The following is a 25,271-nucleotide window of genomic DNA, read 5'->3' as shown; positions in this document are numbered from 1 at the left end:
ATCTCACCCTCGCTGAGATGTTGTGTTCAGAATTAGAGCACATGAAGCTTCGGCTGGTTATCCCAATCAGCTCTGGGGGTGCTCTAGTTCGCGCCACCTTCTGAAGCATCCTTCTGAAGCGTCCTACTAGGATCCTGACTCATCGGACGACATCAAGGTCGGTGTCCACCGGCTGCTTTCGAAGGTTCGTTTGGGTGCCAAACGGCAACTTGGAAGCTCGAGGCTCCTGTTTGCCTTTGGTTGTCTGTCAAATTCAACTCATTTCATACACCATCAGCTCGATACAGCTTGTGTATACCATCCAGCCTAATCGTTCTCTCACATTTCCAGAGACGGCATCGTCAAATCAGGATGCGTCCAGGCGCGCGGGACACGCGCAGGCGTGCGCACGGCATGTGGTATGCAACACCGACTGCAACCCGCCCCCACCCACCCGCCTCAAGGACGCCGCAGTCCTATCTGTGACCCACAACAGCCAACGCGAATCGCCTCGACGAGGCAATCGTGCGCAAGGGGCACCTTGGGACATGCTCCGACTCGTCGCAGGGGCTAGCCCCGTCTACGCTACCGGAAGAGACGACATGTATTGCTCGCCGGTGGTCCATGGCTGGTTATCCGATGCAGCAATGAGTCGCGTAGTCTGGCGGGTCGCGTTCTTCCGAGGCCTTCGGCTCGCTGCCCCTTGGGCAAGCGACAGCGGTCGTGCCAGCTGGGCCGGTGGCGCCACCCCAACTTCAAACGCTACTTCAAGGAAACCCCTGCATTTTTGGCCAATCAGAAACGATGGCGTCATAACCCCTGGTTATGGCACTTTGGAATTCGCTCCATTTCCGCCAGACCAGCATGCAACGCATCGTCCGCGCCGTGACGCCCGCGCTCCGCAAGACCGCCGCCGGGGGCATCGCCATGCGCGCCATGAGCTCCTCGACGCACCTGCCGCTGACGTATCTCTCGGAGGAGGAAGAGATGTTCAAGGACGCGGTCGCCAAGTTCGCCGCCGACGTCTGCTTGCCCAAGGCCGCCAAGATGGACGCCGAGGGCGAGATGGACGACGAAGTCACGAACGGCCTCTTCGAGAACGGGGTATGAGATGCTGCGCCTCGAGGAGGCGAGCTCATGCACATGTAGCTGCTCGGTATTGAGATCCCGGAAGAGTACGGTGGCTCGGGCGCGTCCTTCATGAACGTCTGCTTGACGATCGAAGCTCTCTCGCGTGTCGACCCGGTCGTTGGCCTTCTCTGCGACTTGCAGAACACGGTGGTCAACAACGTCTTTGTCGTACGTCGTCTTGCATCATCTTCTGCTCGACTGACGAGCGACGCATAGAACTTTGGCACGGAGGAGCAGAAGCAGAAGTACCTTCCGCGCCTCTGCTCCAACATGGTACGCGTCTGTGGCCGTCGCTTCGATCTCTGACTTGTTGGTGTATTAGATTGGCAGCTTTTGCTTGTCGGAAGCGGGCTCGGGCAGTGACGCGTTTGCGCTCAAGACGCGCGCTGAAAAGTCGGCCGACGGCAGCTACTACACGTTGACGGGCCAGAAGATGTGGATCTCCAACGCCGAGTACGCGGGCGTGTACCTCGTCTTTGCCAACATCGACCTGAGCCTCGGCTACAAGGGGATCACGTGCTTCATCGTCGACCGCGACATGGAGGGCCTCGAGATCGGCAAGCCGGAAGACAAGCTCGGTATCCGCGCGTCGTCGACGTGCCCCGTCTTCCTAAACGGCGTCAAGGTCCCGTCGAGCCAGATCCTTGGCGAGGTAGATAGTATTGCATCCCTCCACGATGGCCACTGACAGTATGATCTAGGTCGGCAAGGGCTACAAGATTGCGATCAGCACGCTCAACGAAGGCCGCATTGGCATTGCGTCGCAAATGCTCGGTCTCGCGCAGGGCGTGTACGACCAGACGATGCCGTACCTCTTTGACCGCCATCAGTTTGGATCGGCGATTGGCGACTTCCAGGCCATGCAGCACCAGTACGCTGAGTGCGCGCTCGACATTGAGACGACGCGCCTTCTTGTGTACAATGCCGCGCGCATGAAGGACGCGGGCGCGCCGTTCGTCAAGAACGCGGCGATGGCCAAGCTCCACGCGTCGCGCGTGGCCGAGCGCACGGCGTCCAAGTGCATTGAGCTTCTCGGCGGCGTTGGCTTCACCAAGCACCTCATGGTCGAAAAGTTCTTCCGCGACTCCAAGATTGGCTCGATCTACGAAGGCACGAGCAACATGCAGCTCTCGACGATCGCCAAGATCGTCAAGGAAGAGTACAAGATGTAAGAAGACGCGATACTAAACGTCCGAGAAAAGAGCTATGTGAAGTGTGAAGCCGCCTTGTCGTGTTGCTACAACCTTTTCTTGCGGCCTCCGAAAGGGCTTAAGCGTCGTACCCAAGTTGCGATGACGCCGGACGATCGCATCCAAGGAGCCTTGGTTCGGTTCATCGCACGTCGCACGGGTGCTAATGCGAGAGGAGTGCTGCCACGTCTCGGGTAGGTGTGTCCCACGGCGCATGAAGCCAAGCCGACGACGTCGTTGGGTTCGTCGGTACCTGGATTCCATCGTGCCACAGATCAAGACCACTTTGCCCAACTTCAAGGTGCGTCATCCGGATACGAGTCCGGATTTGGGGGCCGGTCCGGCATGACACGTGGTCGCGCCGCGATTGGCCAATGGCGTAGTTGTACGTACCTCTCAAACTACATATTGCATGCATCTATAGAGGTATATCTGGATCCGCGGATCCCATTTGCCATAAATCTTGGTCGGGACAATGCACGACGCAATGGAGTTTGGCTTCCAGGCACCGCCGGTCTCGGGCAACCACGCGTCCGCGTACGCCAAGCAGGTCGACTTGAACACGCCGGCAATCGCCATCTCGGTGGTCGGCCTCCTCTTCTTCGCCTTCGCCAGCACCTTCCGGCCGCTCGTGCTCGTGCTCACGTTTTGCGGCTACGGTGTGCTCTTCTCGATCTACCTCTGCAACTGGGTCTTGGCCAAGGACGACGGCACGCCCGAGATGCGCGAGGTCTCGACGCCGATCCGCGAAGGCGCTGAAGGCTTCTTGCGCATCCAGTATGCCGCCATCTCGCGCATCGCGATCGGCTTGGCGCTCTTGATCTTCTTTAGCTACGCGCTGCGTACGACGAGCGCGCACGCGACAGGCGTCGAAGTGCTTGGCAACTACATGCTGGGCGTCCTTGGTGCGGCCTCGTTCCTTCTGGGTGCAGTGTGCTCGGCGGGGGCCGGCTACATTAGCATGTACGTGCTTGCCTCGTCGCCGTGTGGATCTCACGTGCCGCAGGTGGGTCTCGGCGCAGTCCAACATTCGCGTCACGAGCGCCGCGCGCCGGTCGTACGGCGAGGCGCTGCTCATCTGCTTTCGCGGCGGTGCGTTCTCGGCCGTCCTCGACATCACGCTCTGCGTGGCCGGCGTCAGCATCCTCTACGTCGTCTTGTACATGCTGTTTGGGTCCTCGGTCGCGGCCACGGACATTCCGATGCTCATGGTCGGGTATGGCTTTGGCGCGTCGTTCGTCGCGCTCTTCATGCAGCTTGGCGGTGGCATCTACACCAAGGCCGCCGACGTCGGCGCGGATCTCGTCGGCAAGGTGCGTCCATCATTCTCTCTGTGCCTCATGATTGCATCGTTGTATCTCTCACGATGGACGTACTATCTTATGGTAGGTCGAAGTGGGCATTCCAGAAGACGACCCGCGCAACCCGGCCGTGATTGCCGATCTCGTCGGGGACATGGTCGGGGACTGCGTCGGGAGCAGCGCCGACGTCTTCGAGAGCGTCGCCGCCGAGATCATCGGCGCCATGATCCTCGGCGGCTCGCTGGCCAAGGACGCGCACTCGTCGCTCGCGATTTCGTTTGTCTTCTTCCCCATCGTCGTCCACGCCTTTGACATTCTTGTCAGCAGCATCGGCATCCTCTGCGTCACGGCGCCCGGCCCGCACGAGACGAACCCGATGACGACGCTCCAGCGCGGCTACTCGGTCACGCTCGGCTTGGCGCTCGTGGCGTTTGCGATCTCGACGCGCTGGCTTCTGCACACGGAGGCCGCGCCGAGCGCGTGGTTCCACTTCTTCCTCTGTGGCCTCGTCGGCATGGTGACCGCGTTCGTCTTTGTCAAGTCGACGCAGTACTACACCGACTACGCGTACGAGCCCGTGCGCAGCATCGCGCGAGCGAGCACGACGGGCCATGGCACCAACATCATCACGGGCGTCGCGGTGGGCATGAAGTCGACCGTGATTCCAACGTTGATGGTCAGTGTCGCGGTCATTGCCGCGTACCACCTCGGCGCGTCGTCCGGGATCGGTGGCCCCAACAACCGGACCGGCGGGCTCTTTGGCACGGCTGTCGCCACCATGGGCATGCTTTCGTCGGCCGTCTTTGTCCTCGCCATGAACAACTATGGTCCGATCGCAGACAACGCAGGCGGTATTGCCGAGATGAGCGGCCAGCCCGACTACGTGCGTGACGCGACCGACAAGCTCGACGCGGCCGGCAACGTCACCAAGGCCATCACGAAAGGGTCTGTCATCATGACATGCATATTGTGTGTGTGACATGCACGTAGGTACTCGATTGGGTCGGCGGCGCTGGCGTGCTTTGTGCTCTTTGGTGCCTTTATGGACGAGTTCTCGGCGTTTGCGGGCGTGCCGTTCAAGACGGTGGACATTGCGACCGTCGAGGTCCTCGTCGGCGGCCTCCTCGGCACCATGATGGTCTTCTTCTTTACGGGTCTGGCGGTCGCGGCCGTCGGCGAGACCGCTGGCGAGGTCGTGCTCGAAGTCCGCCGGCAGTTTGCGCTCTACCCCGGTATTATGGAGTACAAGCAAAAGCCCGACTACCGGACGTGTGTTGCGCTCGTGACCAAGGCAGCACTCAAGCAGATGCGCCTCCCGGGCCTCCTCGCCGTGCTCATGCCCGTCGCCGTCGGCCTCGTATTCCGCATCGTACGTATACTTCTCTTCTTGTACCGAGAACTGAGAGGAGATGGGCCCTCTAGGTCGGGTCGTATCAGAACAAACCGCTTCTCGGCGCCGAGGTCCTCGCGGGGTACCTCATGTTTGGGACCGTCACAGGCATCATGATGGCGCTCTTCCTCGACAACGTCGGCGGTGCGTGGGACAATGCGAAGAAGTACGTGGAGCTCGGTCATCATGGCGGGAAGGGCTCCGAGGCCCACAAGGCCGCGGTGACAGGCGACACGGTCGGTGATCCGTTTAAGGACACGGCGGGGCCCGCGCTGCACGTCGTCATCAAGCTCCTCTCGACCACGGTCCTCGTGCTCGGCCCGCTCTTTGTGACACGCGTCGCCGCATAAGAACTTGAACATCCTATCTGTATGGACGCTGCCTCGAGCGAAACACACACATCTCAGTACGACGACGACGACCCTGCGTTAGGACGACGCATCGCAGAGGTGAATGTCAAACGGGAAGACGGCGTTGGACACGGTGTGGAGCGACACTTGACGCAAGACGCTTGCGTTGGACCAGTAGCACCATGACGATTGTGGCACGGGCGCGTGCATCGCCAGGTGCATGAGAAAGCTGTCGCGGACCGACGGTAGACTGCTGCGCACGTCGCCGGCGGGCGGCCGCTGGAGGACACGGAGGACGTCGGACGCGCCGCTGACCGTGTTCCAGTAGATGAAGAGCGCAAGCCGAGTACGTGGCCGCGCGACGTCGAGCACGCACGCCATGTAGGAGCTTCCTGGCGCGACCGTGGCAGGCGCCTAATTGCCCACGTTGAAGTACATGTCTACGGTCCATAGCAACCTCGTCGATGAGAGCGAGTGCATAGTCGAGAAGCGAGCGCGGTGCGAGGGCGGGAACGCTGTCGAGCCATGTTCGCAAGAACGTCTCGATGTCGAACGTCCATTGATAGATCGCCTGCGCACCTGGATGCGTGAGGATCGGTAGGAAGCACGTAAAGCACTACCTGAAGGCTCAGCGTTCGACGAGCATTTGGGAACGGCGTGGGCTCGGCGATAGCGACCATGTCGAGGGCGTACTCGGAGGGCGCGTACCACGGGGTCATTGTCGGCGTGGGCGCCTGCGCTCCGCTGAGCTCGAGCCCCAGCACGACGAGGGTGGCGCCGAGGTGCAGGAGTAGTTGGTTGCAGCCACCTCCGAGGAAGGTCCACGCGTGCTTGGGCGCATGGGGCGTTGCCAATCGCAGGCGAAGGCTCGAGACTGTCCGAAGCGACGGCGACGACGCCTGTAAAGGCGCTGGTGTGAGCGTCATGAACCACGGCGCGTGAGGATTGGGCGAGCACGCGATCGCGACGACGATTTGCTCGCGGAGGCTCTGCCACACGTGCAGCTCGCGGTCGTCGAGCGACAGCGCGGCTGCGTTTGGGAGCTCGGCCGTCGCAGCAAGCGGCGCCCATGGCCCGACGCTCGTACGCACGGCGATGGCTACGGGCACGACGTTCTCGCCCGACGGTTCGAAGACGCGCCAGAAGAGGCGTAGCTCATGGCCCCAGTACGAGTAATACACTACATATCGCAAAATACTTGTTGATGTACATGTACATTGAACAAGGTAGCGTACAGAGGAAGAGCCCGTCGCTGCTAAAGCCCACGACCACCGCCTGCTCCTCACGAAGCGCTACGTCGCGCAGCGCCCACGTCCTTCGCGCCAGCGGCCGAAGCACCCGTGGCACCCCGAGCTTCTCGCGGCCAAGGAGCTGGCGGACGACGTTGGTCCGAGGACGAGGTCGGTACGGATGGGCGTCGGCCCGCATCGGCGTCTGTTCGCGAAGGTAGCTCGCCACCTGCGTCGTGAAAATCAGCAAAAATATGCATTTGGCCGCCGACATATCTTCTGCGATGCGCAAGGTGGGACCAACCTTATTGAAGTGTGCCGATGGAGCGTGCACCATGATCGGTTCGTCGCTGTGTGCAGCAGCCAGGTCTCGCACGCTAGCATCCCGTCGTCGCTCATGGCGCGACCTTCTCGGGCGGTGCTAGCCTGCTGCTACTATCTGAGGCGTACCGCTGGCAGAAGTCGTCGGCGAGACATGGACACGAGCCGCATGACGCTGGCTGCATGGATACTGCGCCTGTCGACGACGCCGGTTCGCTTTGCTTTCTTTGAACTACACCGTTCTTTTCTTCGACCGTCGTGGCCTCGGCGCGGAACGCTCTCAGTGTAGCGACTGCATAGAGCTCTACGAGGTGCTATCAAGGCCTAGGTATGGGAAGGCAGCTAACGTGCACGAGCGGCGAACTACGGACCATGCGCTGCAGAGCTCATGCGACTTGAAGTTGGCGACGGTGTCGCTTTGAATATAAAGTTATAGAGGTTGCGTCTCTGCCTGGCAACGCTGTTGCATCAACACAGTTTTGATTTTTCCGCACATTGCAAAATGCTGGCGTCCATGCTGCGCAGCCGGCGCGCGCTGACTTCGCTCGCGAAGGTGACGCCGCTCGAGGCGCAGGAGGCCGTCGAGCTCACGTGGACGGACGGCTTCTCGGCCAAGTTCCACAAGATCTGGCTGCGAGACCATTGCACGTGCGCGCACTGCCAGCACCCGACGACCAAGCAGCGCCAAATCCACTCGGCCACGATTCCTCTGAGCTCGCCGGCGACGATGGCGGTCGCGCCGGACGCGCTCACAATTCACTGGAAGGACGTTGTTGTACGCCTTTCGATGATGATGACCTATTGTGAGCTGATGCCCGCCATGACATTAGGTCGGGTCGTCCTGCACGCACAGCGCTTTCTCGAGCCAGTGGCTGCGGGACCACGTCTACTCGACGCCCAAGACGACGTATCCGCACGAGTACCGGCAAGAGCGCCTCGACAACAAGGTGCTTTGGGACAAGCATTTGGTGATGCCGACATCGACGTATCAAGCGATGATGGGCGATGGGTTCCGGGCTGGTATGCAGCTACTGCAGAAGCACGGTCTTCTCCTCGTACGCCCCAAATAGCACTCTATCGAAATGTATATTGACAGAGTGGTGTAGATCAAGAAGACACCCAACTCGATGGACGACACGGAGGCCTTCGCCCGGCGCATCGGCTTCGTCCTCGAGACGGTCTACGGCACCATGTGGACGACGCGACCAAAGACGGCCGAAATGAGCTACAACGACACGGCGTCGACGAACTTGGAGCTCCAAGCGCACACGGATAGCACGTATCTGTACACGCCGCCGGGTCTTCAGATCTTCAACTGCGTCCAGCAGGCGGCCGGCGGCCCCACGGACGGCGCGAGCCGGTACGTGGACGGCTTCCACGTGGCCGAGTGGCTCCGAGAGCACGCGCCCGAGGCCTTTGCCTTCTTCAGCAAAACGCCGCTGCCGTTCTACTGCCTCGACGACGATACGTCGCTGGCGACGATGAAGACGGTCATCGACGTCGACTACCGCGGCAATGTCCAGGGCTTCCGACTCAACGACGGCGACCGCGCAGCGCTCACGCACCTTTCGTTTGAAGACACGTTTGCGTTCTACAAGCACCACAAGGAGCTCTGGCGGGCGATTAACCACCTCGAGCTCGTCCACAAGCTCGACGAAGGCGACATGATGGTCGTCGACAACAACCGCGTCATGCACGGCCGCCACGCGTTCGAGGGCGAGCGCGCGCTCATCGGGTGCTATATCGGCAAGACCGAGTACGACAGCCGTCTCCGTGTCCTCGGGCTCCTGTAACTGCACGCACTATAGAATGTTTTTTCAAATATCAACCAAGAGTATCAATCCTTCAAGGCGATGGTGGAATGGACGGCCAACGGAGATGCGCCTCGTCTCCGCGGAAGACGCTTTGGCACCAGCCGCCGCACAATAATGATCGGCTGCGGCAACCACGTTCGCGGCGCCCGGCTACAGACGCTTCAGGCCAAGCGACCGCGTCCATTGACCCAACCGCTCTGCCATTTTCAAGACGTAGCACCGGACAGCAGCAATGGCTCGACGCAACCTTTGCGACCTCATGGTCGCCTATCCTGCAGAGACAAGGTGGCCCGTCATCGACCTCCGGCATCATGCTCAGTGCATGTACGAAGTCGCGTCTAGTCAGACTGTGACTTACAACTCGGCGGTTCTGGCAAAAGAACTTCGAACTTCGCTTCGACCCACGGCGGATTGGTTGAGTTTTCAATACAAAAAATTCAATTCTATCTTGTGATTTGTATAGCAAGACAGAAATGAAAATAAAAATAGACTCAGCGGGATGGCACTTTGAGATCCGACGAGGACGACGACGCGAAGATGGTCTGCCGGCCCGTGAGCTTCGTGCAGGACCTCAACCTGCTCATGATGGACCGCCTCATGCACCGCGAGCACTGGGTCGACGCGGACGAGCGGTACCAGTGCCATGCCTGCTTCCAGTACTTTCACCTGGACCCCAAGAAGCATTGCTACATGGTAATGCACGATGGAGGACCATGGCTCATGAGCGTCTAGTGCGGCGAGATTGTCTGCGGCGACTGCCGCACGCGACTGCTCATCGAAGGCCGGTACATGAACGACGTCGGCGCCATGGCCTTCCACCACGGGCTCACGGCCAAGGTCTGCCACCCGTGCTACTTCACCTTCTTTAGCGCGCGGACCGTCGGCTTTTTCGAAGTCGAAAAGCACGCGATGTACGATTCTCGACGCATGGAGGATCGATACGATGCTGATGATGATGGCGTGCTCTGGTTGCAGTCGCTCCCGACAATCCAAGAAAAAGTCGCGGCCAAACTCGCACCCATCGAAGCCACGAAGAAGGCCCTCCGACCGTCCGCTTCCGAGCAGCGGCAGTTTGACCAGCGCTTCACCAACAAGGTGCGCAGCATGACCCGACATCGCCGGTAGTCCAGGCTGTGCCCGTATTTATAAGCTCAAGGAGTGCGATCATTCAGTGTCATCACGACGACGTCGCATGCGTCCGCTGGTACTCATCGTGGGCTAGTGTCAGCGTTGAGAAGAGCGTCTGTGCCAGAAATCGGTCCTTGACGTCGAAGTCGCCTTTTGGCAGCTTGTCAGGGTGGATGGTCCGGACAGCCTTCATGTACGCCTTCTTCACCGACGCGACGGTCGCGGCGCCATCGACCTGATATGGGCACGCGGCACTCGACGGCTTGAGCAGGGACCGAGGCAAGACCTCGTGGAGCGACCGGAGCAGCATGACCACGTCCTTGTTGCGCGCCCAGTCGCGGACGCGGGTCGTCACGAGGTGTCGGGAGGCATCGACTTCGGCAGCCTCCTTCTCCTGTTGCTGTTTGTTGTCTTGGTACCATTGGCGGCGTTCCTATGGTGCAAACAACACCATTAGTGTACAGGTTTGGAAGATCCTCGATCGCACCTCGACGCGGCGCTGCGTCGCCTCCTCCTGCGCCGCCAAGCGATCTTCAATGTCGTCCAACACTGCCTTGTCGGGCTTCGTCCAGCGCGTGGCGCGCGTAAGGCGGTGATAGTAGTAGACTTGGCCACCGTCCGTGGTCGCAGAAATCCAGTTGTCGACACTGCGCACGTCGGCGGCATTTGCTGGTGGCTGGTCGAAGAGCGCCTTGCTCGCGGCGGCAGGCGGGGATGGGTCCATGCGATCTATGATCACTAGCTCGAACTCTTTTCATTTCCAAAAGGACATGACGTACCAAGGGACGAGGTGCTCATGCTCTTGGGCATCGCGCTCAAGTCGTCGTGCACGACGACCTTGGGCTGCGACCGTGCCATGCGCTTGAGCGGCCACTGCATGCTCTGTGGTCGCTTGCGGTTCTTGCGCGACTAGGCAGAGTCGCCTTATCATCAACGGCGCTTTGTTCGAATGTACGTACCTCGGCAACCGCAGCTTCGGCCTCTTTCTCTTTGCGCTTGGTTTCTTCGACGGCAGCGGCTTCGGCCTTGGCCTGCTTCTTCTGCTTTCGTCGCAAGCGATCAATGTAGAGGTCCCACGACGCCGAGAAGGCTGGCGCTTCGTCCTCGTCGTCTTCGTCTTCGTCGGAGCTCTGGTACACGGTGAAGACGGCGTTCGGGTTGGCTTGTGGCCCGCCAAAGAGCGTCCGCGCGTCTTTCGCATCCGGGTCCGCAAGGTGGTTGACAAACTCGAACGTGTTGGGCTTTAACGGGCGCTCCAGCGTCGGGTGGGCAAACTCCGGCACGTGCTGCGAATGCGCTGCCAATGGCGACGGCATGGAACATGGCGTTGGTGGCGGTGCAAAGGGCGGCGGTGTCGCCACCGTTAGCACAGCGGTTCGCGCCGACTCCCACACGGTGACAACGTCGTGGTGGGACTGCTGCATGTGCGTCGCGACGTGCAGAAGGCTCTCAAGCATCGCGCGGGCTTGGATCGTCTGCACCTCGTCCCACTCGAGCGACAGCTTCTCGGCCGTGCTCGGTCCCATGTCGCGCGTCAGGTCGTGCACTTGCTTCTCGAACCGAGGCATGACCTACGCCACGTTGCAGCGCATGATGCGAATGCAAGGAGGAGGAGCTTTACTTGAGCGTGCTGGAAATGCAGTGTTTCTTGGAGCGAGACGTCCAGCATCTAATCATCGTTGTCGTAAACAGCCATCAACAGGATGATGATGATGGACCTCGCACGTGTCGTCATGCATTTGCTGCAAGGGCAAGAGAGCGTGCGCTGCAAAGCCATCCCACGCTGTCGCGCTTCCGTGCAGGCGCTCAAAGTTGCTCGCGTGGGCGGCCGCATTGCCAAAGCCAGCAACATTGATGCTCATGTCGGCATGGGCTTTGATGAGCCCATCCAGGCGCTTGCTCGCTTTTACCAAGTGGCGCTGCAGTACCGGCAGCTTTTCCTGGATGCGTTTGATCGACTGGTCGTCCAGCTTGCGCGCGCCACAGCCTTCGTTCGACGATGTGCGGCGACGCCGCGGCAGCAGAAGCGGCGGCGTGCGTGGCACGTGAACAAGGTCCGAGCCGTCTAGAAACGTCTGCATCTCGGTCGAAAAGCCCATTGCATAGTGCCACGCAAGGTGGTTCATCCAGAGCTGCAGCGCGCGCTTGCGCTTCTCGACAAAGCGCGGGTTGAATTTGGAGTTGTCGCGGAGCCCATTCTACTCGATCGTTTGGATGGTGGCGGTGCAGAGATAGTTGTACCTTGGGCGGCAGCGTCGGGATGCAAGCAAACACGTAAGCGCTCGAGAGGCGTTCCCATAACCAGACAAAGTCCTTGTAGCGTCGCTTGACCTGCGAGAGCACGAGACCCTATGTCACGTCGTCGTAGAACTCACACAGAATAACAAAAGTGGACGCCGTACGGTGTCGCCGGTGCGCACTTGAATGACGTAGACCATGTGGGCGGCGCGGCCAACGCCGACCTTCTCGGTAGCCGCGACGCAAATGTGGTTGACGACCACCGGCTCGTCAGCAACCGGCAGCGGCTGGGCGACAACCGGTGGCTCGGTGACAGGCGGGCGAGTGGGTGGCGTTACGGGGATCACGGGTGGCGTGGGCGGGCTCAGCGGATGCGACGCCGCAGTCGTCGTCGGGAGGTCCTGGGCCATGAAGGAAACGTTGCGGAAGAGCGTTTGCGACTGTGGCACCTGCACCTCGGCGACGCGGCGTAGACACGGCTTGATGATGTCCATGGCTTCCTTGGGCGTCAGCGTTGATGTCGTTTGGCGCCGAAACTCTTGCTTGAGGTCCTTGTACACGGTGGACATGAGCTCCTTCGTCGTCTTCTCTTGATCGAGCATGAGCTGTTCGACTTGCTTCGTGAGCACTGCAATCTGCCCATGGAGGTCCGCGATCTCGTCCAGCGCTTCCGCGCGGCCTTCCACGCGGCCCAGCGCGCGGGCTTGCCCGATCGAGTCCATCGTCGTCTTGCCGCCGATAAAGATCCTCGAGACTTTCTACTGCGAACTTCGATCACCCAACTCTAAATATGCATTTGCAGAGGTTTTCCCAATCATTTTTCCGAGACCGACTATAGTCGGTCCATTTCGACTAAACGTTAGACTGAACGAAGGACAAAGCCACAACTTTAGCTCGTCAATAGAGATTCGACAGCGACGTGATCATGAGATTCCTTGAGCTTGGTCGACGAGGGCGAGTCATGGCGGGCTAGCTCCGTGGGACAATAACACACTCGGTGCGAATCAACCGCGGCCATAACGCACGTCTCGTTGAGGACGATGCATGTACCGGTAGCAGACCACGGCGGCCCAAGCCGGTGGCATTTCTTCTCAGAGACGTCGGGATGCTTTCTACGAGAGGTTGCCATAGGTAGAGCCAGGCTACATCTTAGTAGAGCCAACGACATCAAATCAGGTCCTCGAGCGGGAAAGCAGATATTACTCAAATACCGTGCACCGCGCGACAGGCGAACAAGTACAAGATCGCCAGGATCCGGCGTATATCTTTTTCCGGACGGTATTATTATCCGGACTGAACGATCTTGTCGTCAAAGGCAGCTGAACACCTCGTATTCGTTGAAGCCTCCCATCGGAGATTATGTGCCAGCAGCAACTTCAAGGTTGAAGTGTGGTGGCCGTTCGATCGATCGTCGTCTTCAACCAAGTCGAACGAGGCAAGGCTTAACTTTTTTTAACTTACTACTGCGACCAAGAACGCGGAGGTCCTTGCGACGACACACACTAGCTCACGCTGCATTGGCACGCGGCTTGCTTGAGCCGCCGAATCTGCCGCAGCGGGTCACCGCCCTTGGCGTGGCGCGCCGACGTCATGTGGCGCTGGATCGTCTCCTTGCGCGAGAGCAAAAAGTGCACCACGTCAAAGTGGTTGTTTTGGGCTGCCCACTTGAGCGCGTTCGCCGTGTAGCCTTCCTTCCGGTGCGTATGGAGAAACCGGACGATCTCGAGGTGCCCGTGCTGCGCCGCCCAGTTGATCGCGTTCACGGTGCAGCCCTCGTAGCGATGACTGTGCAGAAACTCGAGGATGCGCAAGTGGCCTTCGAGCGCTGCGCGGTCCATGCCGTACTTGGTGCAGCCCTCGCGCCGGTTAAAGTGGAGGTACCGCACGACCTCGAGGTGTCCGTGGACCGCCGCTTCGTCCATTGCCTTGGTGGTCGCGCCTTCGTGTCGGTGTCGGTCGAGAAACTCGACGACCGCCAAGTGCCCGTGCTTGGCAGCATTGTCCAAGGCGTCGGTCGTCGCACCTTCGCGGCGGTGTTGGTGCAAATACTGCACGACGTGCAGATGCCCGGCGCTCGCGGCCCAATCCATTGCGTCCTTGGAGCACGGAGCGCCGTGGAGATGCAGAAAGTGGACCATGTCGAGGTCGCCGTACCGGCACAAGAGGTCCATGACGCCGGCACTAAACATGTGTGGCCGCATCACAAAGAGCTGCTGGAAGAGCGACGCTTCGTAGACATCGTCGAGGTTGAACGCGTGGACGAGGAAGCGGCCTTGAAGGTACGGCACGCGCGCGGCCCACGCACGGCAAATGGGCGCAAACGGCATCACGATACCGCGCTGGAACTGCACGATCGCGCGGAAGAGCTCGGGCATCTGCAGCACCTGGTGCGCGCGGGACGGGTCGGTCATCGCGACAACATCGTGCTCGGTCGCGTCGTAAAAGTTGTGGTCGTCGTCCATTTTAGATCTGCGGCCGAAATGCAAAAATGCAAAAATGGACTCGCGTTTCTTCAAGTGCGGACGTCCCACTGTGGCCGGTGGTAGCCACACCGTTCGAAACGTGTTTTAAACAGCATACCTGTCTTGATGGGGAGCACGACGACGCATGGAGGTCGGACAACTTGACGGATGGATGGTCGTAGCGTGGCACGCTGCAATGTGGGTTGTTGCGTGCGATGCCTCGACAGCTCTCGACGGTGATTCATAAGGAAGGCGGCGTTAGAATCGTGACGGGAGGAGGATGTTCGGACTTCAACCTCAACCTACGGTACGTGAGATATGGCTGAGGTCAGTATTCCGTGTCGACAAGGGACGCCATAGAAGATCCGATTTCTTGCTACTCACGATCGTCCACCATCCTTGGACCGATGGGAGTGTTCGACGCCATCATTGGCGCCTCGAACTCTCCGCCCAGCGGCAACGTTTTCTGCGCGGAAGCCAGCACGAGAAGCTAATATCTTCGACTTCGCCCTGCTGCGATCGACGCGGTCGATTTCCGTGACGACGTAGCAATGAATGATGATGACACGCAGCGCCGATGGTCCACGTGTTTTTTAGTGGTTTAAAACACTTCCAGGTCCAGGGTTGTTGTGTTTCGAACGTCCGAGCCCGCGACGTTATATTGCTGCGGTACTACGCTCTGTCGTGTTGATGCAGCAGCGACCGTCGACGTCGACAAGCCGAGAGAGGCCTGTGCTTGCTGCATCAACACTGCGAGCAACTTCGTCCGTGACGCCGGCGGTTGCGAATGCAACGCTTGCGATCTATAATTTCAGCCAATCAGCACGCGCGCGGATCGAATTCTTGTGGGCATGATGTGGGTGCGCCGGATAAAGATATGGCCACGTAACCGGAACGCACGCCACTCAATTTCGCTTTTGGTCCAAAGATGAACATCATCGTCGTTGGGGGCGGGGTCGTCGGCCTCGCGACGGCCTTGGCGCTGCTCGAGGCCGGGCACAAGCGCGTGACGATCGTCGCCGAGAGCTTCGAGGACACGACGTCGCATGTCGCCGGTGCAATCTGGCGCCCGTTTGCACTCTCGGAGAACTCGTCGACAGCGGCAATCGAGTACGTACAGCCGATGGCGGGAGCTGCGTCATCTTCTCTCTAGTCGCTGGGGCCATGCCACGATGCAGTGGCTCGCCAAGCTATTGCGCGAACATGGGACTGACGTCGTCGGCATCCATCGCGTGACGGGCCGCGAGTACCATGATACGCCCACGGTGTGTCGTCGCCGCGTCAGAGATCGCCGTCGCCGCTAACCACTCGCGTAGGCGAGTCATCCGTACTGGGCGCACTCTGTCGACGACTTTCGATTTCTCTCGCCGGCCGAAGCCAGCGCGAACGGCGCGCCATACGGATTTGCATACTCGACGCTTCTCGTGCATCCTGGGTGCGCGTACTTCGTTGGTCTGCTGATTTTCTTATCTAATGGTGTAGAAAGCTGCTGCCGTGGATGCGCAACCAGATCGCGCTTCTCGGCGGGCGCTTCGAGACGCGCCGCGTTGCAAGCTTGGACGAGCTCCAGTGCGACGTCATCGTCAACTGCACGGGTACGACAGACCTCTCGATGCCAGCACGACATATATAGTGTGTTCAAGGTATGGGGGCCAAGCAGCTTGTGCCGGACGCCAGCGCCTTTCCCGTCCGCGGCCAAACCATTAAGGTAAACGCCAAACGATCTGCCTTGATCGTTGGTTAAACGTGTACATCTAGATCTTCAACCCCGCGATCAAGGAGTTCCAGATGCACGAAGTCAACCACGTGTACACGTACATCTTGCCGCGCCCGGGTGGCGAAGTCGTCTTGGGTGGTACGGTGCAAGCGCACAACTACTCGACGAGCTGCGACGAAAGCGACATTGCTTCCATTCGTGCGCGCTGCGAGCGCATCTGCCCGCTCGTGGCCGGCTCCAAGGTGCTCGGGACCAAGGCGGGCTTGCGTCCGCAGACCGCCAGCGGTGTCGTTCTCGTCGCTGCGCCCCGTCGCAATCGCCACGGGGCGCTCGTGATCCACAACTACGGGCACGGCGGCAGCGGCCATACATTGCACCGGGGCTGCGCGCTCGACGTCTTGCAGTGGGTCCCTCCCGCCAACGCCAAGCTCTAACTTCTGCTGGAGCTGCTGGAACCAATGTCGAGATAGCAAATTCGATGCAACATGAACCAAACAATTTGCTGTCAAATTTCTGAAAAGTCTACAAAACCACAATTCGGTAGCATTCGGGGAGAATGACAAACGTACTATGGAATAGCCTAAGCCCTGGAAGTGCGGAGGTGTCGAGTCTAGTATACGAAGCGGGCGGCAGAACGCCAACTGTCAGTGGAGCCTTCTTGGGGCGGCGGTGGACTTTCGGAAATTACACGGCACGAACTATTACACCAAGGTGTCTTGCGTAGCGGTCAACTACTTGGAGTGGGCGAGGAGGCGGGCGACACGCGGGGCGTCAACGGACGGGTCGTGTTGCAGCGCCTCGTAAGCCTGGGCAAAATGCGTCTTGGCAATCTCGGGCTTGTGCTGCGCGAGGAGGTTTTCGCCGAGCTCTTCGTGCGTGTATCCATCTTGAGGCGAGAGGGACATCAAGAGCTCAATGGCGTCGTCGTAGCGCTCCAGCGCGCGATACACGCGCGCAATGGCCCACTTGGCAATAAGAATTTGCTCGGGTGCCCCGATGCGCTGGCGCGCGACAAGCGCCGTTTCAAAGGTTGCGAGGGCCTTTGCGTAATCACGCGCATCGAAATAGGTCCACCCGAGGTTGTTGGCGAGGGGTGCATCCCAGTTCTGCGCATTGGCGTCATCCGAGCGCTGGGCCAAAGCGATGCCACGCTCTGTCCACGCAATCGCCTAGCTCGGTGACACGACGAGCGCCACCATGTGAATCGCATCGATCGCGAGCTCGTCCATGTGGGAAGCCACTGCGACGTCAACTGCTTGCTTGAAGAGCGGACATGCTGCGTCCGTCTGCTTGGCGGAGCGCAGAGCACGGCCACGCTCCAAAAAGTAGCGCGTCTGAAGCTCGGCCAGGTCGTTCGTTGGGCCAATGATCTTCCCGAGCTCGGTTTCGATTGCATCGAGGAGAGCGTGGGCAGCGTCGAAGTGGCCGCGGAGACCGTGCACGCGGGCAACTTGGGTCTCGAACAGCATGGTTTCGATGGGCGACGCGGATGCCGCAATGAGCTGCTTAAAGACGGCTTCGGTTGCGTCGAGGTTGCCAAAGTCCCAGTGGGCTCGCATGTTGTGCGTGGTGACCATGGTCGGGCAAATTTCAAACTGACGAAAACGGTGGCACTCTCTGGCAGAATCAGTTGGCGCCAAGGGCCATGTGGCACATTTCGCGCCCGGCACATTACGAGGCAATGGACCGGTAGAGCTGCGCGGTATCACAAGGCATTGCGGCCGCGATCGAACAGGGCCGAACCGCTCGACTGCTCCAAGCGACCTTTCGTATCGGAAAGGGCAACATCAAGAACCTTCATAAAATGATATTGCATTTTCTAGTACCTCTCATTTTCGATGCGCACATTGGCACACGTCCGCGTCCCGATCGGGCAAGCGCGCACGCTGCTGGGTCTGCTCTCGACGGTCGAGGAGCCAACGAAGAGCATCGTCGTCTACTTCCACGGCTTCCCGGACCTCTCGGTGCACCCGAATGAGGACGCTCCACCTGCGTACGCCAGCCGCTTCCCGCGCAAGCTCGAGGAAGCGCTCGCGATGGATCTTCTTTGCGTCAACTTCTCAGGGCTTCCGGGCTCCGACGGCGATGCAAGCTATCACAGCAAGACACTCAGTCGCGAGCTTGAAGACGCGCGCGGGATTGTTGCCTACTGCGCGACCGAGCTTCAAAAGGCCCACGTGCATGTCGTTGGGCTCTCGACCGGTGCCATTCTCGCGGCTTGTCTCCGCGACTTGGATCATCCGCAACTACGGTCCATCTCGGTGGTGGCAGGTATCGTCGACGCCTGTGCAGGCTCAAAGCTTGACTTTTCGCATGACCAATTGACGGCCATGCGCGTCGACGGGCAGTGCGAGACGGCGTTCTACTGGCCGGCGCAATGGCCGTTGGCGAACGACTGCCGCGCGGATACTACGTCGTTTGATGCGACTGGCAAGGTCTGGCGACCCCTCGCGCGAAGCTACGTTGATGACATGGAGCAGCTGGACATCGCTGGGCACGTCATACGCGGTACGGTGCCGCTTCTCATCGTCCACGGCACCAGCGACAAGAACGTTCCGCTGGAGCACGGCGCCGCTCTCTTTGCAACAGCCCGTGAGCCCAAGCAGTGGCTGGAGATCAAGGGCGCCAACCACCTTTTGTCCAATGCGAAGCACATCAAAAAGGCTTTTCAGGCGATCAGCGCCCATATCGCCCATGCGGAAGTCGTGGAATCCTGATGCAACGGGAAGTCGTGTCGTGCAACATTTCTCCGTCAGGAACTCGACTCAAACGACGAAAATTGAGAACGAAAGGGGATCAAAACGTTGTGTGTAAAAGGACTTTTTGCCAGAGGCGCCAATCTGGCGTATCGTACAGCTGTTCTCGCATGACCGAGTGCAATGTACAAGCGGCTCAGTCAGGACGCACAAAACTAGTCTCTCGTGCCCAACCAGATTACGCCATGGCCGGCGCGATGCTCAACAGCGTACCGTGGAGTTCCAGCTCTAGCGCATCAACGAGTCAGCGGCAGGTAGTCGTACAAGATCGCCGTAGCCATGGGCCTTTGTCGGTCAGAAAATATTGCCGGGTGGGACACCGACAGCCCTAGCTTGCATCGTCGTCGGAACCCGGTAGGCCCGAGAAGTTGACGCAAAGAAGATCCATTGCAAGCGCTTCTTAGAGCTTGCGCGGGAAGCGGCTGGCCTACCGTTAGATGTGGTGTCGACGGTGGGCAGCATGTCTTGTTGAAATGAGTGCACATACAAATGCGCTAGCTACACGCCGTGGGCTGCCTCCTATGACCCAAGGACTTTGTCGAGCTGATATTAACAGTAAATAAGACTTCGGTCACGTGTAGGACATATTACTTTATAATCACTCTAGGCCAACGACTAGGGTTCGGGGAGGAGCGGCGTGGACGCCGAGGCGAACTTGTGTTGCGTCTTGTTGTTGATTGCGACGAGGATGAGCATGAGGGGGACTTCGATGAGCACGCCAACCACGGTCGCCAGTGCAGCGGGGGACCCCGACCCGTAGAGCGACACGGCGACGGCGACAGCCATTTCAAAAAAGTTCGAGCACGCGATCAAGGTCGCGGGGCCCGCAATGTCGTACGAAAGGCCGAGGTAGAGCGCACCGGTGTATGTGATGCCCCAGATGAGGATCGTCTGGAGGATCAACGGCATCGCAATAATGAGGATGTCGACGACGTTGTCCGTGATAGTGGCGGCTTGCGAGATGAAAATGAGCACGATCATGAGCACCAAGAACACCATCGAAAGCGAGTCCAACACAGGGAGGAGCTTCGAGTTGAGCCAGTCGAGGCCAGCATCCGAGTGCCCGAATGCTTTCCGGATGCCGTAGCCGACGACGAGCGGAATGACGACGAAAAGAGCGACAGACACGAAGAGCGTCGACCACGGCATCTCGAGCGACGTGCCATCCGCGAGCAGCTTGGTCGTCGGGACGTACAACACCATGAGGAGGAGGTCGTTGACTGCGACTTGCGTCAGCGTGTACGCTGCATTGCCCTTCATCAAAATCGACCACACAAACACCATGGCGGTACACGGTGCACCGCCAAGGAGGATCGAGCCGACGACGTAGCCGTCCGCCTTGTCGCCGAGGTAGCCGCCAAAGAACGTCCGGAAGAAGAGGATCGCGATGCCGTACATCGTGAACGGCTGGATGGCGTAGTTGACAATGCACGTGAGGAGGATTGCCTTGGGCTGCTTGAGACAGTCGACGATGCTGGCGAACTCAATCTTGATCATCATTGGAAGGATGATGCCCCAGAGGAGGACGGCGATCGGCACCGAGACATCGCTGATCGTGGCCTTGTCGAGACCTTCGGGGATCGACGGCACGTAGTAGCCGATGAGGACACCGATGACCATGGCGAGGAAGACCCAGAGCGTGAGGTACCGCTCGAAGAGGCTCATCTTGGAGACATCGACGCTCGGCTCGCTGCTCGACGCGTCGGTCGCGAGGTTGTACGACGTCTGCACGTCGCTCTGTTTCGTGGGCGTCAGCGGTTGCGCCGGAATGCTCATGACGACGAGTCGGCAAGTTTGGAAATGACATGGTCTTTGTAGTGCAAAGTTGGCGCGAGATTGGCGCCGATTTTCTGGCAACGGAGCCAGTCATTCGACGAAGGTTCGGCGTCGTTTTAATTATACTATTTTGGTTTTGATATCCTTAAGTTTGTTGTTTGTATGCTTATTTGGTATCTGTTTTTAAAAAGCGTCATGCCTTGGGACGCTCGGAATAAAAATTCGGCCGGCCGTCGTCGGAAGTTTGACTTGGTTTTAGTATGTAAATACAGAGAACAAGTTAGCAGATCCTTCGCCTGCTGACCACGTCACACTGTTCATGCGAGCTCGTCGAAGGTTTCGACCGAATCTGCCTCCAGAGACGCGCTTTTCTTCGAATATACGTCACCACGAGCGTAGTGTAGCCTACTATAAGAACTGGTGGCGCTGTGTTGAGGCTCGAGAACCATCGCCGACGTCGCCTTCACAACGCATGCCGATCCGCCTACACCGTAGCACGGTGCCATGCGGTCGCGTAATGATGGGCGGAAACAGTTGATTCTATAGTTGTTTGTATGCACATACTGTGCGCAAGACGATCTTTCCGGCGACGGGAATCTCCATTTTTATTCAATCTTTCGACGGTTTGATTCAGAACTTGTATGAGTTCGAATTAAATGTTGAAGGCGATAACCCCATGCGCCGATGCCCTTGAAGCCAGTGGCGCACACATATGTTCCAGGCCCCATCATGCGTCCTTCAACAAACGACTGTGAGTCATACATTTGGACCGAGTGGGAGTGGGCACTGCGCTGACCATTTTACATTTTCAGCTCCAGTAAACACATCATGCCGGCGACCCTGTACCAGAACCCGCTCTGCAACAAGTGCTGCACGGCCAAGGCGATGCTGCTCAAGTACAACGAGGAGCGTCCGGACGAGTCCAAGCTCGACTACCAAGTGTTCGAGTACCTCCACGTTTCGTGGACGCGCGAGATGCTCGAGGACATCCTGGCCAAGATTGTGCCGGGCGAGAAGAGCCCAAGCCCGCTCGTCATGATGCGCAAGATCGAGTCCGAATTCACCGACTTGGGTCTTGACAAGCTCGACCCGGTCGCCGACCGCCTTCGCCTCTTGGACGCGATGATTGCGCACCCGATTCTGATCGAGCGTCCGATTTTCATCGTCGATGACAAGGCGGTCGTCGCCCGGCCGGCCGACCGCATTTTTGAGCTGCTCTCGTGATTTCTTTGTAATGCTATGCTACAACATGACACAGTTTTGCGTTCTTGCACCCGTCTTGTACAAAAATGGGCGCGTTCGATTCCATTTGGCCTGTCATACAACGCCATTTGCAATAATCTACCGTGGTCGCTGGTACTAAAGCTCAGCGTCCACACAGTGCAATTCCAAGCTGGACAACCAAATCGCGTTGTGCCGCGTACAACCCTAGAACAACAAATCTTTAATTCTGTCAGTCATCGATCCCATCACGTCACGGAAAGATCGTGGTGAATGCCATGACAGGTTTTGACCACGTTTCCTCCACCAGCTTGGTCGTATTTCGACAGCTATCAGTTCTTATTTTCCCCACACCTTCACCATGGTCAACTCCTTCGTCATCTTTGCCGCGCTCATTGCCAGCAGCAGTGCCACTGTGGTTGCCGTCGACACGCCAGCCATGGGCATCGCAGCGAAAGTGGACACCGAGGCGAGCCACAAGCAACCGCAGCAGCTTCGCGAAGGCGGCCAAAAGGAGTGCTTTGGGTCGATCTGTGGCGGTGGCTTTGGTTTTGGCTGGGGTCGCGGTGGCGGGTGCGGTCTCTTCTCGCCGTTCGGGTGCGGCTGGTTCTAGACGCCCTCAGTCGCTTGTCGTGGGACCGTGACAAGTACTTGAAGCAAGCATCGTGTCTAGTCAACCAGTGCTTGTGGCTCTAATGCACCACTGCTTGGTACCATCACATTTCATCTTGTAATCTTTACGACGGTCGGCTTCTCCAGCATGCATGAAGTTTCAGATCAAAGCTTCCACGCGGAGCACATTCTCAGCTATGCTGCGCGGCTTGTCGTTCTTCGAACTGCCTTGCCGTGGTCGCGAGCCAGCGAAACCTAATCACGCAAAGCAGCATGAGGGCTATATCCGTGCAAACTACAGAACCGGTGCAATGGACGGCGTCACGGACGTTGGCTCGAGGAGCGTAAACAAGCGGTGCGTCATTTCGACGCCGAGAAATAGCGACCCGTCCGCAGGAAACGAGCGCAAGACCGCCGCGTTCCAGCCGCGGTAAAACCCTCTCGGGCCATGTTGCTTCCAGATGGTCGTCGCTGCCTCGCGAAACGAAATGTGGCCAATTTGCATGTGCGACTTGATCACATCGGCCGGAAACACAAAGCTCCAGCCTGTCGAGCCGGCGGCGCCGCCCGCGAGCATGACAGCGAGCGGGTGCAGGTCATGGCGCGAGTCGACTTGCTGCCACTTCATGAGCTGGGCTGTGTAGCCTTGGTAGGCGCCAAAGAAGAAGAATGCAAACGGTACGTCCCGCAAGACGACGGCCGGGAGCCCAGCAGTGAAGCCAAGGACGCCGTACTGCTGGTACACTTGTTGGATGCAGCGCACGACGCCCAGCGACGTGGGGCCGTGGTGTGTTTGAAGCTGGCACTTGATGACCTCTGTGGGCGTGATGGCCATGGCCGCAAAGAGGCCCGCGCCGCCGCCGAGGAGCGCCTCCTGGGACGTCGAGAGGTTCTCTTGGTTGCCAAAGAAGCATCGGTGAAGCGCGCCATGGGCTGTGAAGAGCACGCTGTTCTCGGCTATCGCGCTCGACATGGCCGGGATGGCGCCCTTCCAGAGCGCCCGCACGCCTTCGGCTCGGGCCGTCTTGGTCACGACGTCGACAAGACCGTTGTAGAGCGGCGTCGGGCCCTGTGTCTGGAGGCGGATCTTGGCAACATCGAAGGGCAGGCCCGCGTAGACGTTGCAGATGGCGCCGACCGTGCCAGCGGTCGTCTCGCGCAGGTCCATGGCAAAGGCAAAATGAGGGACATCCGTGGTGCGCTGGAAAGGCGGTGTGACCGTTTGTTTCTACCCAATCTGCATACAAACGCCAAGTCTATTTCCAATGGAACCACCTCTCAACACCGTGCAAGTGTCACATTTTACACCTGTGCTATTTTATTTGCACCCACTCAGATAGTCAAAAGCCATATAAATGATGTGATTTAGAGGTGATTTTACACGTGAGATATACAATGGCGATCGGCGAGCGCACTACAAGGAATGCGGCGAGGGGGCCGGCGTTCAAGGCCTTTGTCCCGAAACAGATATGAGTTTCACGGCATTGCATATGCAGGACAACGAAGGGCCAATAAGAAAACTTCTTTTTGACCACCGAGGCAACGCATCTCGCATTCAAAGTATCGGATCGTTCAGCTTAGAGTTAGATGACTCTAGTTGTGAGGGGCCCGGAAGCAGCGGCAATTTGAGCTGTCCGACAGCGTGTAAGAAGTTAGGCCGACCGCGTTTGGTGCTTTCGGCGGATCTTCTCCATCCAGTTGAGTTGCGTCACCGAAATCTAGAGCCACGCATGTATGCGGAATCTGGATTTCGAAGTACGAGGTCCTACCTTGCCGCTGCACGCGTGCGCAAAGATGGTCGGGATCTCGTGGCTACGGCTTTCACCCGCGTCTTCGTTGTCGTCAGCATCGGACGACGTCGAGAAGAAGGACGTTGTCATGGCCGAGTCTTTTGCACCCGAGAGGTTGATCTTGCCGGACGAAGCCGACGTTGACGCTGGCGCCGCCTGCGCCGCCAGCGTTCCGGTGGCAATTGCATAGTCGTCTTCGAGTTGGTCGAGCTCAAACTCGGTAAATGCGCAGCCGTCGGTCGCGATTTCTTCTGCGTGCAGCTCGAGCTGCGCCACGACACTGGGCTCAACCGAAAGCTGGATCTGGCCGCCGCACGAGAGGTTGCTGGCGTGCTCGCCTTCGGCGACTTGGTGGAGGCTGTCGTAGTGCACATCAATATCGCAGTTGTCGCCAACGTCTTCGATCGCCAGCGACCCGTTCACGCTTCCCACTTGGATAAGCGTCGCGTCTATAGCATGTCCTTATAAGCCATCGCGCTGCAAAGCGTCGAGTCAACCTTGGCTCTTGATGTCGAGGGCGCCATGGATGTTTCCAACACGCAATGCACCCGTTGCTACGCTGCCAACGACGGCCTGCGCCACGTACATGGCGCCAAACGACGAGTCGAGCGCGACGGGCGACTTGGTGATTTTGACGTCGGCAAACTTGGCCATGATCTTCTTGCACTCAATCTGCTTGGCCGAGAGCGAGATCGCGTCGCCTTCCAAAAGGTTGTGCACGCGGATAACGCCGTCGTTCGTGGACAAGTGGAGCTTCATGCCACGGACCTTGTGGGCATCAATGTTGCCGGCGCCGGTCGAGACACGGACATCGCCTTCAATCTTGTCGTGGAAGTGGACGTCGCCAGAGACAATTTTGACGTCGG

General features: G+C 59.0%; 15 protein-coding genes across 15 annotated transcripts; 8 read left to right on the top strand and 7 right to left on the bottom strand.

Annotated features, from left to right (window-relative positions):
- The first annotated feature begins 817 nt into the window (after positions 1-817).
- On the top strand, positions 818-2,389 carry SPRG_03679 (hypothetical protein). The gene is made up of 5 exons (XM_012342249.1): positions 818-1,083; positions 1,129-1,278; positions 1,327-1,383; positions 1,433-1,762; positions 1,812-2,389. Exons 1-5 carry the CDS (start codon positions 844-846, stop codon positions 2,280-2,282), a joined length of 1,248 nt encoding a protein of 415 aa, XP_012197639.1. The 5' UTR covers positions 818-843; the 3' UTR covers positions 2,283-2,389.
- A 371-nt stretch (positions 2,390-2,760) lies between these two features.
- SPRG_03678 (V-type H(+)-translocating pyrophosphatase) lies at positions 2,761-5,367 on the top strand. The gene is made up of 5 exons (XM_012342248.1): positions 2,761-3,263; positions 3,307-3,613; positions 3,690-4,546; positions 4,592-4,970; positions 5,024-5,367. The coding sequence occupies exons 1-5, from the start codon at positions 2,776-2,778 to the stop codon at positions 5,339-5,341; spliced, it is 2,349 nt and encodes a 782-aa protein (XP_012197638.1). The 5' UTR covers positions 2,761-2,775; the 3' UTR covers positions 5,342-5,367.
- Positions 5,368-5,419: 52 nt separating this feature from the next.
- SPRG_03677 (hypothetical protein) lies at positions 5,420-6,809 on the bottom strand (the record flags this gene model as incomplete). Its single annotated transcript, XM_012342247.1, has 4 exons — positions 6,577-6,809; positions 5,962-6,521; positions 5,799-5,912; positions 5,420-5,755 (listed from the first exon to the last, which is right to left on the bottom strand). The coding sequence occupies exons 1-4, from the start codon at positions 6,767-6,769 to the stop codon at positions 5,420-5,422; spliced, it is 1,203 nt and encodes a 400-aa protein (XP_012197637.1). The 5' UTR covers positions 6,770-6,809.
- Positions 6,810-7,372: 563 nt separating this feature from the next.
- SPRG_03676 (hypothetical protein) lies at positions 7,373-8,713 on the top strand. Its single transcript, XM_012342246.1, has 3 exons — positions 7,373-7,666; positions 7,722-7,946; positions 7,998-8,713. Exons 1-3 carry the CDS (start codon positions 7,394-7,396, stop codon positions 8,682-8,684), a joined length of 1,185 nt encoding a protein of 394 aa, XP_012197636.1. The 5' UTR covers positions 7,373-7,393; the 3' UTR covers positions 8,685-8,713.
- Positions 8,714-9,195: 482 nt separating this feature from the next.
- SPRG_03675 (hypothetical protein) lies at positions 9,196-9,891 on the top strand. Its single transcript, XM_012342245.1, has 2 exons — positions 9,196-9,398; positions 9,438-9,891. The coding sequence occupies exons 1-2, from the start codon at positions 9,243-9,245 to the stop codon at positions 9,828-9,830; spliced, it is 549 nt and encodes a 182-aa protein (XP_012197635.1). The 5' UTR covers positions 9,196-9,242; the 3' UTR covers positions 9,831-9,891.
- SPRG_03674 (hypothetical protein) lies at positions 9,822-12,840 on the bottom strand. The gene is made up of 8 exons (XM_012342244.1): positions 12,236-12,840; positions 12,075-12,182; positions 11,552-12,031; positions 11,455-11,502; positions 10,793-11,404; positions 10,613-10,742; positions 10,321-10,562; positions 9,822-10,266 (listed from the first exon to the last, which is right to left on the bottom strand). The coding sequence occupies exons 1-8, from the start codon at positions 12,791-12,793 to the stop codon at positions 9,883-9,885; spliced, it is 2,562 nt and encodes an 853-aa protein (XP_012197634.1). The 5' UTR covers positions 12,794-12,840; the 3' UTR covers positions 9,822-9,882.
- A 733-nt stretch (positions 12,841-13,573) lies between these two features.
- SPRG_03673 (hypothetical protein) lies at positions 13,574-14,552 on the bottom strand (the record flags this gene model as incomplete). Its single annotated transcript, XM_012342243.1, has 1 exon — positions 13,574-14,552. The coding sequence occupies exon 1, from the start codon at positions 14,531-14,533 to the stop codon at positions 13,574-13,576; it is 960 nt and encodes a 319-aa protein (XP_012197633.1). The 5' UTR covers positions 14,534-14,552.
- Positions 14,553-15,446: 894 nt separating this feature from the next.
- Positions 15,447-16,760, top strand: SPRG_03672 (hypothetical protein). The gene is made up of 6 exons (XM_012342242.1): positions 15,447-15,643; positions 15,687-15,798; positions 15,850-15,968; positions 16,016-16,128; positions 16,177-16,241; positions 16,292-16,760. Exons 1-6 carry the CDS (start codon positions 15,462-15,464, stop codon positions 16,682-16,684), a joined length of 984 nt encoding a protein of 327 aa, XP_012197632.1. The 5' UTR covers positions 15,447-15,461; the 3' UTR covers positions 16,685-16,760.
- Positions 16,761-16,981: 221 nt separating this feature from the next.
- SPRG_03671 (hypothetical protein) lies at positions 16,982-17,832 on the bottom strand (the record flags this gene model as incomplete). Its single annotated transcript, XM_012342241.1, has 2 exons — positions 17,447-17,832; positions 16,982-17,419 (listed from the first exon to the last, which is right to left on the bottom strand). The coding sequence occupies exons 1-2, from the start codon at positions 17,825-17,827 to the stop codon at positions 16,982-16,984; spliced, it is 819 nt and encodes a 272-aa protein (XP_012197631.1). The 5' UTR covers positions 17,828-17,832.
- Positions 17,833-18,088: 256 nt separating this feature from the next.
- SPRG_03670 (hypothetical protein) lies at positions 18,089-19,061 on the top strand (the record flags this gene model as incomplete). Its single annotated transcript, XM_012342240.1, has 1 exon — positions 18,089-19,061. One exon carries the CDS (start codon positions 18,089-18,091, stop codon positions 18,965-18,967), a length of 879 nt encoding a protein of 292 aa, XP_012197630.1. The 3' UTR covers positions 18,968-19,061.
- Positions 19,062-19,484: 423 nt separating this feature from the next.
- Positions 19,485-20,795, bottom strand: SPRG_03669 (arsenical-resistance protein). Its single transcript, XM_012342239.1, has one exon. The coding sequence runs from the start codon at positions 20,780-20,782 to the stop codon at positions 19,622-19,624; it is 1,161 nt and encodes a 386-aa protein (XP_012197629.1). The 5' UTR covers positions 20,783-20,795; the 3' UTR covers positions 19,485-19,621.
- Positions 20,796-21,543: 748 nt separating this feature from the next.
- SPRG_03668 (hypothetical protein) lies at positions 21,544-22,040 on the top strand. The gene has a single exon (XM_012342238.1). It carries the CDS (start codon positions 21,611-21,613, stop codon positions 22,004-22,006), a length of 396 nt encoding a protein of 131 aa, XP_012197628.1. The 5' UTR covers positions 21,544-21,610; the 3' UTR covers positions 22,007-22,040.
- Positions 22,041-22,364: 324 nt separating this feature from the next.
- Positions 22,365-22,699, top strand: SPRG_03667 (hypothetical protein; the record flags this gene model as incomplete). Its single annotated transcript, XM_012342237.1, has 2 exons — positions 22,365-22,563; positions 22,617-22,699. 2 exons carry the CDS (start codon positions 22,365-22,367, stop codon positions 22,697-22,699), a joined length of 282 nt encoding a protein of 93 aa, XP_012197627.1.
- A 211-nt stretch (positions 22,700-22,910) lies between these two features.
- Positions 22,911-23,783, bottom strand: SPRG_03666 (hypothetical protein; the record flags this gene model as incomplete). The annotated part of the gene is made up of 1 exon (XM_012342236.1): positions 22,911-23,783. One exon carries the CDS (start codon positions 23,781-23,783, stop codon positions 22,911-22,913), a length of 873 nt encoding a protein of 290 aa, XP_012197626.1.
- Positions 23,784-24,267: 484 nt separating this feature from the next.
- On the bottom strand, positions 24,268-25,164 carry SPRG_19524 (hypothetical protein; the record flags this gene model as incomplete). Its single annotated transcript, XM_012342385.1, has 3 exons — positions 24,268-24,333; positions 24,385-24,854; positions 24,903-25,164. 3 exons carry the CDS (start codon positions 25,162-25,164, stop codon positions 24,268-24,270), a joined length of 798 nt encoding a protein of 265 aa, XP_012197775.1.
- Positions 25,165-25,271: the final 107 nt, after the last annotated feature.

This window comes from Saprolegnia parasitica, assembly GCF_000151545.1.
Source record: "Saprolegnia parasitica CBS 223.65 unplaced genomic scaffold supercont2.9, whole genome shotgun sequence".
In the NCBI taxonomy this organism is placed as follows: Eukaryota; Oomycota; class Saprolegniomycetes; order Saprolegniales; family Saprolegniaceae; genus Saprolegnia; species Saprolegnia parasitica.
This window is presented reverse-complemented; position numbering and strand designations above follow the sequence as displayed.

Coding starts and splice junctions, on each gene's coding strand:
- SPRG_03679 (XM_012342249.1), top strand. CDS start 844: ATGCAACGCATCGTCCGCGCCGTGACGCCCGCGCTCCGCAAGACCGCC. Junction 1,279..1,326: donor TGGTCAACAACGTCTTTGTC/GTACGTCGTCTT, acceptor AGCGACGCATAG/AACTTTGGCACGGAGGAGCA. Junction 1,384..1,432: donor CGCGCCTCTGCTCCAACATG/GTACGCGTCTGT, acceptor TTGGTGTATTAG/ATTGGCAGCTTTTGCTTGTC.
- SPRG_03678 (XM_012342248.1), top strand. CDS start 2,776: ATGCACGACGCAATGGAGTTTGGCTTCCAGGCACCGCCGGTCTCGGGC. Junction 3,614..3,689: donor GCGCGGATCTCGTCGGCAAG/GTGCGTCCATCA, acceptor ATCTTATGGTAG/GTCGAAGTGGGCATTCCAGA. Junction 4,547..4,591: donor ACCAAGGCCATCACGAAAGG/GTCTGTCATCAT, acceptor ACATGCACGTAG/GTACTCGATTGGGTCGGCGG.
- SPRG_03676 (XM_012342246.1), top strand. CDS start 7,394: ATGCTGGCGTCCATGCTGCGCAGCCGGCGCGCGCTGACTTCGCTCGCG. Junction 7,667..7,721: donor TTCACTGGAAGGACGTTGTT/GTACGCCTTTCG, acceptor CCATGACATTAG/GTCGGGTCGTCCTGCACGCA. Junction 7,947..7,997: donor AGAAGCACGGTCTTCTCCTC/GTACGCCCCAAA, acceptor AGAGTGGTGTAG/ATCAAGAAGACACCCAACTC.
- SPRG_03675 (XM_012342245.1), top strand. CDS start 9,243: ATGGTCTGCCGGCCCGTGAGCTTCGTGCAGGACCTCAACCTGCTCATG. Junction 9,399..9,437: donor CCAAGAAGCATTGCTACATG/GTAATGCACGAT, acceptor ATGAGCGTCTAG/TGCGGCGAGATTGTCTGCGG.
- SPRG_03674 (XM_012342244.1), bottom strand. CDS start 12,793: ATGGACTCGATCGGGCAAGCCCGCGCGCTGGGCCGCGTGGAAGGCCGC. Junction 10,743..10,792: donor CCGAAGCTGCGGTTGCCGAG/GTACGTACATTC, acceptor GACTCTGCCTAG/TCGCGCAAGAACCGCAAGCG. Junction 10,267..10,320: donor CGACGCAGCGCCGCGTCGAG/GTGCGATCGAGG, acceptor TTTGCACCATAG/GAACGCCGCCAATGGTACCA.
- SPRG_03672 (XM_012342242.1), top strand. CDS start 15,462: ATGAACATCATCGTCGTTGGGGGCGGGGTCGTCGGCCTCGCGACGGCC. Junction 16,129..16,176: donor CGTCATCGTCAACTGCACGG/GTACGACAGACC, acceptor AGTGTGTTCAAG/GTATGGGGGCCAAGCAGCTT. Junction 16,242..16,291: donor TCCGCGGCCAAACCATTAAG/GTAAACGCCAAA, acceptor GTGTACATCTAG/ATCTTCAACCCCGCGATCAA.
- SPRG_03669 (XM_012342239.1), bottom strand. CDS start 20,782: ATGAGCATTCCGGCGCAACCGCTGACGCCCACGAAACAGAGCGACGTG.
- SPRG_03668 (XM_012342238.1), top strand. CDS start 21,611: ATGCCGGCGACCCTGTACCAGAACCCGCTCTGCAACAAGTGCTGCACG.